This window comes from Chiloscyllium plagiosum, chromosome 19, assembly GCF_004010195.1.
Source record: "Chiloscyllium plagiosum isolate BGI_BamShark_2017 chromosome 19, ASM401019v2, whole genome shotgun sequence".
Taxonomy (NCBI): domain Eukaryota; kingdom Metazoa; phylum Chordata; class Chondrichthyes; order Orectolobiformes; family Hemiscylliidae; genus Chiloscyllium; species Chiloscyllium plagiosum.
Window position 1 is genome coordinate 52,207,029 of NC_057728.1, and position 9,496 is coordinate 52,216,524.

At 37.8% G+C, this 9,496-nt stretch overlaps 1 protein-coding gene across 1 annotated transcript in view; it reads right to left on the reverse strand.

The window, feature by feature from the left end:
• Positions 1-909: 909 nt before the first annotated feature.
• Positions 910-9,496, reverse strand: part of LOC122559444 (GLIPR1-like protein 1) — a 20,678-nt gene continuing 12,091 nt past the window's right edge. Inside the window, exons 3-6 of the mRNA XM_043708894.1 lie at positions 5,958-6,073; positions 1,534-1,619; positions 1,426-1,452; positions 910-1,331 (exon numbers count right to left, since the gene is read on the reverse strand). Coding sequence (XP_043564829.1) covers positions 1,231-1,331; positions 1,426-1,452; positions 1,534-1,619; positions 5,958-6,073 — 330 coding nt within the window. The 3' untranslated portion in view covers positions 910-1,230. The remainder of the gene's footprint in view (positions 1,332-1,425; positions 1,453-1,533; positions 1,620-5,957; positions 6,074-9,496) is intronic.

The following is a 9,496-nucleotide window of genomic DNA, read 5'->3' on the forward strand; positions in this document are numbered from 1 at the left end:
CAAATGCATTTATCCATTTCTTTTAGAAATAGTAATCTGTAAAAACAAAATAAATGAAGCCTGCAAATTGTTTGCAATGGGCTAGGAATGCAAGTATATAATTGCATTCAGGGAGCTATACCTCTAATACACTTAAAAGTCAAATGTTTACTGAACTGCTTAACTGTGGAAAACTATTTAAAAATTGGTCACAAATGTAAATACTGGCCAGTTGATATTCTATTTCAATATATAGTAAAATTCATGCAGTGTGCCAGCATAGTGCTAAGTTGATTTTAAACCAACACAGACAATTTTTTTAACCTTAAACAGATAAATTACACAAGAATATTTCTTGCAGCTGAACTACTCCAGAACTGTATCCAGAATGATCTTAAGAGACATCTATTATACTTCGATTTTGGCAATGGGGCTAGTTTAGGAAAACAGAAATATGGCTGAGAGAGAAAAATGTGAGACGACAGGTACAGCAGTCATTTCCATTTTAGTAGTAGCAATAACCAATTGATTTAGTTCTTCTCCTTAGCATAGAGTTGAATGAAAACAAGAAACATTCTATACTTACATGTGCATTGCCTGCTGCATATTGATGACTTGTAATACAACATTGTTTCCATTCATTTGACTTTTATACAAAAAGCCTATGTGCTATTTTAACAGAGCATTTGATATCAGCACAAATGTAATCAATATGCTGATTTTTTAAAATTACCTTTATAACCACCTTTTTACTCTGTTAAAAGCCACTACCTGTACTAAAAGACAGCATTTTATTTCCAACTGGCATATTATTCAAAATAATAGGCCTCGTTGCAACAGAAATAATACAAATGAGACTATTGCTTATGTTAGAAAGTTAAAATTTCAACAATCAAGATTTAAAATAAAACAAAAAACTACTCTCCGGCAATTTCTGTCTTTGTTTTAGAATTAAGATAACTTTTTTGTGGAAGCTGATAAACACATGGATGTCACAAATTTGAATCCTGTAGATTTGGAACCGCATTTAAATATATTTGGCTTACTAAGTAAATATTAAGACTTTACAATAGTGGATTTCAATAACAATGGAAGATGATACAAGGTATCTGACCAGTCAGTAAAGGCATGACAATCATGAAGCAGCACTGATGGGAGAGAATTCAGTTTCTTGGTACCTCCCACCTGCCTGACTGAAACAGAAGAAAACAAAAAAGTGCCAGAAATACATAGGATATATCTGCGGAGTTATCAGCATAGAATATGTGTTAAAGTAATAGACATAAATGTCAGAAGGCAGTTTGACAATAAAATGGAGGCTGACCCAAAGTCTGGATTCCATTCAGGGTATTCTGTCAGAAAGCAAAGGAAAAATATGTAACTGATATGCAATAATGTTGCTAATATTACATAAGTAGAATATTAGTATTAATATTGAAAACATACGGGAAATTGCTTCACGATCCGGTTCACCTGATAAGAGAAAAAAGTATAAGTCAAAAATGAGCTGATAAATTGATAACAAAAGTTAAAACAATTTATTAATTGACTTACTGCATAAGTTTTCCCTACAAAAATCCGAACCACAAGCTGTACAAGGTGCTCCTTTAGCGTACGGTGGCTGTCCTTCACGATTTCCACTGCAAAAATAATTGTGTTTGTGGTTCTGAATTTTACTTTAAACAAGTAATATTAAAACAAGCTACACAAGACAGTATATTGGAGGTATCTTGCTTGTCACTCCCAAAAGAAGTTAACATGAACTTGAAACATCATAAATGCTTAAAAGAAGCTAAACTTCACTTGCCTAGTCATTGTATAGTGCATGAAAAATGTTTGTGATATACAAACATGAAAATTATGAGCAGAAGGTCAGTAGCACAAAAAAGCCTGCCCCAGACACTACCGAAGAAACTTCGCAACTTGAAGGCAGTTTAATTCAGATATATATGAGGTCCTGCATTTTGGGAAAGCAGATCTTAGCAGGACTTATACGCTTAATGGTAAGGTCCTAGGGAGTGTTGCTGAACAAACAGACCTTGGAGTGCAGGTTCATAGCTCCTTGAAAGTGGAGTCGCAGGTAGATAGGATAGTGAAGAAGGCGTTTGGTATGCTTTCCTTTATTGGTCAGAGTATTGAGTATAAGAGTTGGGAGTTCATGTTGCAGCTGTACAGGACATTAGTCAGGCCACTGTTGGAATATTGCGTGCAGTTTAGGTCTCCTTCCTATCGGAAAGATGTTGTGAAACTTGAAAGGGTTCAGAAAAGATTTACAAGGATGTTGCCAGGTATGGAGGATCTGAGCTACAGGGAGAGGCTGAACAGGCTGGGGCTCTTTTCCCTGGAGTGTCGGAGGCTGATGGTTGACCTTCTACAGGTTTACAAAATTATGAGGGGCATGGATAGGATAAATAGACAAAGTCTTTTCACTGGGGTCGGGGAGTCCAGAACTAGAGGGCATAGGTTTAGGGTGAGAGGGGAAAGATATAAAAGAGACCTAAGGGGCAACGTTTTCACGCAGAGGGTGGTACGTATATGGAATGAGCTGCCAGAGGATGTGGTGGAGGCTGGTACAATTGCAACATTTAAGAGGCATTTGGATGTGTATATGAAGAGGAAGGGTTTGGAGGGATATGGGCCAGGTGCTGGCAGGTGGGACTAGTTGGGTTGGGATATCTGGTCGGCATGGATGGGTTGGATCGAAGGGTCTGTTTCCATGCTGTACATCTCTATGACTCTATGACTGTATGATATAGGCATAGGGTGAAAAATCATAGTTGAGATAGATCAGCCATAATCTTATTGAGGTTTAATAAGATCATGTGATTATGGCCTCCAATTTCCTGTAATCACTTTATGCACACTGCTGCCTCTACTTCAATTAATTTGCACACTTCGATTACAGAAAATTAAAATTCCAATTGTTTGAACTTAGAGTAATCAATAGGACTTGGGGATACTTTTGGGTTTGAGTGGTAATGTTAAAAACAATACTGATAATGAAAACAGAGAACGGCGTTTAATTAGAGTGAAAACCATAATAAAAATATTACACTAATCTTCCAAAATCAATAGTATTTATAAGGAGTTTACAATTATGCTGAATACTTAATGCTCATTTACTTTGTGGTAAAGTAGGAAGGGAGAAATTAGAAACAGGTGTAAGCCTACAAAACTAAGCTCAGAAAATTTCCACACTCTGATACATTATTATAGCAAACAAATACTAACGATGGTGCTGCCATACATCTGCTACTCTTGTCCTTCTAGATGGTAGAAGTTGCAGATTTCAAGAGTGTTAACAACCTTTACCACCTTGAAGGGCAAAGTTCAAGTCTCTGCTTTTTTGTGCAAAGGCAAATTGGATGAATATATGGAAACTGCTTTAACTGGCAGGAGGATTGGTGATCAGGGAATACAGACCTGCGGTAATTTGTAAAGAGAAAGTTTCAGGGATAGAACAAGGGCATGGGAATGATTGGATTGTTCTCTGAAGAATCAGCATCAGCTGAATGGCATCCTTCTATGCTGGAAGAAAGTGAGGACTGCAGATGCTGGAGAACAGAGTCAAGAGTGTGGTGCTGGAAGTGCACAGGTCAGGCAGCATCCAAGGAGCTGGAGATCGATGTTGATTCTCCTGCTCCTTGGATGCTGCCTGACCTGCTGTGCACTTCCAGCACCACACTCTTGACATCTTTCTATGCTGTAATGACAATACTGAACTAAAGGATATATTTTTGGGTGGAATATCTGAGAGGTAGCATGTTGCTGAGAAATATAAAGAGTGCGATTTCAGAGTGTGGGCAATAGAAGGAGAAACCATTGTAAAATGATTCTTCTTCAGGCATATATATGAACAGAACCAAACTAGAACAGTTTCATATAGCTGGAAAAAAGAGGAGAGAAATTAGAAGAGGTTGGATAAACAAAGGCTACATATAGAGTGAGCAACTGAGGAGGGATAGTTTAAATCACATTCACAGATACAAAGGGACACAGATCTGACACTATCACAAAGTCCATTTCATTACTATGGCCTGCCTGGAACCCTGAATAGAAGAGCACAGACATGGACTTGCAAATTATTGCAGATACTTGAATATTACTATTCAGGACATGGTTCATGCCAGACCTTACCAGTAACGATTCCTAATACTTGAGCTTGTTGTCTGACAATATAAAACAATTTCTTGTGATGCTTACACAAACAGCTCTGTAAAATCGATGTACATTGTCTTAGCATGTAGCTTTGTATTTCTGGTGCAGGTCTTAAATGGCTTCCTTTCCACAATAGTAAAACTGATGGAAAGAGGGTTGTCCAAACAGATAGGTCATATAGAATGACTAAAGTGGATACAAAAATTTCACACAACGCCCCAGGAATTCCCTCACATGCCTCTCTCAACATTCTTGGATGGATTCAATCAGGTCCTGAGGACTTGACTACCCAAATGCTTTTCAAAACACACACCTTTTTTATATTGACATGCCCCAAAATTTCCTTCCTGAGTCTCACCATCCACCATGTCCTTCTCCTTCGGGAATGCCAATGCAAAGGGGTCTGTTTCTGTGCTGTATCACTTTATGACTCTATAAAGACATAACTTGTATGGTGAGAAGGGCCTTTCCACTATCAGATCCTTCAGCTATTGCACATTGTCCTCAGAGCAGCTGCAGGTGTGAAAAAGACAGTTGTGTCTGTCCATTTGGAAGCTGCCTTTGCAAAGATGGTCTGGAAAGAGATGTAGTGGTTTTTATTGAGGTTCATCTGAGTAGTAGTCTCTGTTCTACTGGCTGTTCATAAGGATTCAGACTCAGGCAAACTGCTGTTGGAGTCAATCAACTTGGTGGAACACACTTCTCGTCTCTGCAAAAAACTTCTCGGTCTTCCACTGCAAAGAGCTGTCTGTAATCAAGTGTTGCAAACTGGCACGTTCTTGACTGCATACTGAGCACACATTATTGTAAAACAAATAGGGAAGGTCATAGTCTATGGACATCCCCAATAAACACACTGAATGTGTTTATTGCGCAAAACTCTTGAGGCTGCAAGCATCAGAGAAGGATTGATATGGAATGTAAATGTGAGTGTAGTGAGATACAGTACTGAACAAAATTGAACTACTACACATTGCCATGTTAAATTTAGACTACTGTGTAATGCATTCCTAGAAATATTGTGATTAAAGTGTATTTTTAGAAAAAATGCATTTTAACTACTGAGCACCTTCTGTAATTGAGAGAGTCATATATTAGACATGACACTTTCTAGGCTGCACTGATCTGGTGGCACTGCAATAACCAGAGTGCATTATGAATTCCTGCTCTCACATTTCCCTACCCCTAGATTACCTGTCATTGGCAAAATATTGTTCTCAGTCCTGTAGGAAAACCTTTGTGCAAGGTAGACACATCATAATATCTAACGTTTAACCTGTTTCCTAGGTCTATGGTACCCAGGACATCATGCACTTAAATTAACAAATAGGATTAAGCTGAGCATACAGAAGAAACACCTAAATCGCAAATATTTCTGCCTTTCACAGATTAATTTCATTTTCTAGCAAATGCAGAAATATCATTTTTATGATCAATGTTCATGTACATTTTGGACATTTAATTGTTTGCAGCAGTATAGCAGTTCCAAGCAAATGCCTTGATATTGTTTATTCAAATTTTGAAACAATAGTAAATAATTCAGATTGTAGCATATCTAACTTGACTAAGGCAAATGATGCTATGGTGTGATATCACTATAAATTCTGCAATTTTCTACTCTTAACATGTTCAATTGCTACCTGAGTTTTACAACGTTTCATCAAAAAATCCCACAGTTTTTCTAACAAATCGATTGTTCTAATGGTGCATGAGACCAATTGTTAAACCAATAGCAGTTTTCTGCCATTTATTTACAAAAAAAGACTATGTCAGTTAATTATGTAAATGAAGGTAGTATGATAAACTTAAAAAAGACTTACCTGGGTGAGTAGTTACACACAAATACTGATCCATCTTTTTCAATTTTAGAACCTTTAATCCCTTTGGGACAGTAATTAGCTGCACAGCCAACTTTATAAGTTTCTCCCCAGACAAGCTGGAAAAAATGTAAAAATTACTCAATATTTTTGTAGCAAAGATTAAATCTGTTAAACACAAAGCGAATTAGTTCAGTGGATTAGAAAGAATATTTTTTCCTTTTTAGAAATTTTATATCTGGCATTTAATTTTTTAAAAATAAAAACGGAACAACTGATGTCCCTATCTGTCTTCAGTCATTTTGATGATGGAATAAAGAAACATTTTTCTTCTGGGCTAAGGATGTTAAGAAAGGGAACTCACTGTCACACTTTAGAAAAAACTGCATTTGTGACTACTTCCTTTAATCTGTTAGTGCATAGCATGAGCTAGGGTGTACTGCTTGGTGTCATTACAGACTGAGTAACATCAAATGCATTCTGTAAACCTGTGAACAGTTTGGAAAACTTTTGGTTTTGTAATTATTCTTTACTAATTTAAATTTTGAAGGAACAATTAAATGTATTTAAGATCTGTAAGACAACAAATGCATGAGACCATCAGTATACTGCTTAGTGTGTCAAAGCCTTGGTTGCCCAGGAATAACAGTCATGAATTTTGAACAAAAATAGTCACTGAACAACTTGAACAAATAGTTGTTTCATTCACTTAATTATAGAAAATGTATTGGGTAGAATATCCCCCTCCTAAAAGGTGGCAACAAAAGTGATGAGACAAAAAGATAATAATCAGTCAGACTGGCGTTGGGGAAATTCTTGCTGCTGTATTTTGACCACAGGAATTAAGTTCTGTATAAGAAGGTCTTTGCTCCCCAATGAGATGCTGAAGTGGTAAATTAATAACTGTATAAAACTCTCTTCATTCCAGCGCTTCTATTAACTTAATTCATGATAGATACAGTGACCTTTCTGTTGTGTTAGAGAGATTGGAACCTTGTTCGGCCCTGATCTGGGGATGACTGGTGGCATGGATGGATGGACAGTTACTGAAAGCCATTCTACCCTCACTTCTAACATGTTGTCCTCCGTGGGGAAAGAGCAGAAGATTCAACCCATTATATATGTAATGAGCTGCCAGAGGAAGTGGTGGAGGCTGGTACAATTGCAACATTTAAGAGGCATTTGGATGGGGATATGAATAGAAAGGGTTTGGAGGGATATGGGGCGGGTGCTGGGAGGTGGGACTAGATTGGATTGGGATATCTGGTTGGCATGGACGGGTTGGACCGAAGAGTCTGTTTCCATGCTGTACATCTCTATGACTAATTTATACAGTGAAGATAATTTTCAGTTATGGTAACTATGCCTGTTCCCCTTTGAAAAAGAAACTACTCTGTGAACAAGTTGTCAAATTTATAAACAAAAGAGACAAGGATGATCAAGGAAAGTTTTTGAAAATGTGAAGGCTATGCTAATTAAAATGAGAGAATTTGCTGTAAATAGAGTGTGATTGGCCAGTATATTTTCTTAAAAAGGATGTTGGTGTGGTGGAACAAGTTACCAGGAAAGGTTGCAAATGTCTTTCCAGAAAGTAAAGGGATTGAGAAATACAAGGAAAAAGAAATGGGCAAGATTAATCTATTAAAAGGTTATTTTGAGGAAGTGATTAAAACAGAATTTGGCAACAGTGTGAACAAGGTGTTAAAATTGAGTAGCTCCATTTTTGCTTTTTCCGATCTTGACTACAAATGAGATGCCCACCATTCATATGGGAGCTTCACATATAAAGATAAGACTCTACAACATAATTAGAATTTCAATTGTATTTAGATCTGCTGAGCTCACCAAATGAATGCAGCAGAAACCTTAGCAAAGCCAGGAAGCATAATGATCTTTCAAACCTCAAGTGAAAAGTCCGGGGCCTTGCTGACCTGACCTACTACTTCTCATGAACCACAAGATCCATGTCAATCAACTACCCATCACTGCTCACAAATAGATCCTCCCTTGCACCCCTCCCTTGCACCCATGGACAGTTCAAACATTCCCCTTTCATTGGCTCATAATTTGTCATTTTCCTCCCATGTCATATTGGAAATTGATTGGTGGTGTGTGAGATGATGATATTGTTAGAAGTACTCTGAACATCTAATCTGTGCCTGCTTCTCACTCTGCTGCCCTTAACAATGCATTGGGTTAAAATCAATTGGTCTCTATCCATATTTTTAAAAATGGTGTCTATTTATTTTTGTGTATTTCTGATGGTGGATTGAAATGATAAACAAAGGTTTTTGAAAGCAAATAACCCAACACTCATCTTAAGCACTCCTTACACAGTTGCTGGTTCAAGCACTGGCAGAAGGTGCTGATGATCTGAAGTCACAGATATGTGAAAATGGAGACTGAGTTAATTGGTCTGTGGACTAGTGACCAGTTATTTATGACAAAAAGCCTCTGCCTGTCAAAACCAGGTGATTGGTTCTTAGGTGGCTTAAAAGCTGGGGCTGTTAACAAGAGGGGGAGAAGACATCAGATCTCCAAAAGACTAGGAGCAGTCTCTGCTCTCTGTAGTAAGATAAAATACTTTAAGCCAGAAGAAAATCCATCTATTTTACATTCAACAATTATTAGAAACTGTAATTTTTAAATAAGTCAGAGACTTTTTATAAATGTAAACCAGTCACCCTGTAATTTCCTGCAAACAAGTGAAATCATCCAGAGAAGGAAGACAGAGAAGCAGCATTCTGATCAGCAAAATAATTACCTCAGCAACCTTACAAAAAGAAGCCACTGAACTCCCATTCAGTTTTTCTCTCCACCCATAACTTCCATGCTTTCTGTATATGTGTGTGAGTGAGTGTGAAGGTGGAGTTCATATGGAGGTTACAGTGGTTATATGCTGATGGTTTCTAATCATTTACCAATAGCTAGAATCTGTTCAAGAGTTAATATTTATTACTAATAAGTACAGTAACCCAACCTGAGCTGTCAACTTGTGTCTAAAAGACAGGCAAATTGGAGAGTTCTAGGTTCTCATGGAATACAGGGAGAATTAGCCATTTGGATACAGAACTGGCTCAAAGGTAGAATACAGAGGGTGGTGGTGGAGGGTTGGTTTTCAGACTGGAGGCCTGTGACCAGTGGAATGCCACAAGGATCGGTGCTGGGCCCTCTACTTTTTGTCATTTACATAAATAGTTTAGATGCGAGCATAAGAGGTACAGTTAGTAAGTTTGCAGATGACCCCAAAATTGGAAGTGTAGTGGATAGCGAAGAGGGTTACCTCAGATTACAATAGGATCTGGACCAGATGGGCCAATGGGCTGAGAAGTGGCAGATGGAGTTTAATTCAGATAAATGCGAGGTGCTGCATTTTGGGAAAGCAAATCATAGCAGGACTTACACACTTAATGGTAAGGTCCTAGGGAGTGTTACTGAACAAAGAGACCTTGGAGTGCAGGTTCATAGTTCCTTGAAAGTGGACGTCGCAGGTAGATAGGATAGTGAAGAAGGCGTTTGGTATGCTTTCCTTTATTGGTCAG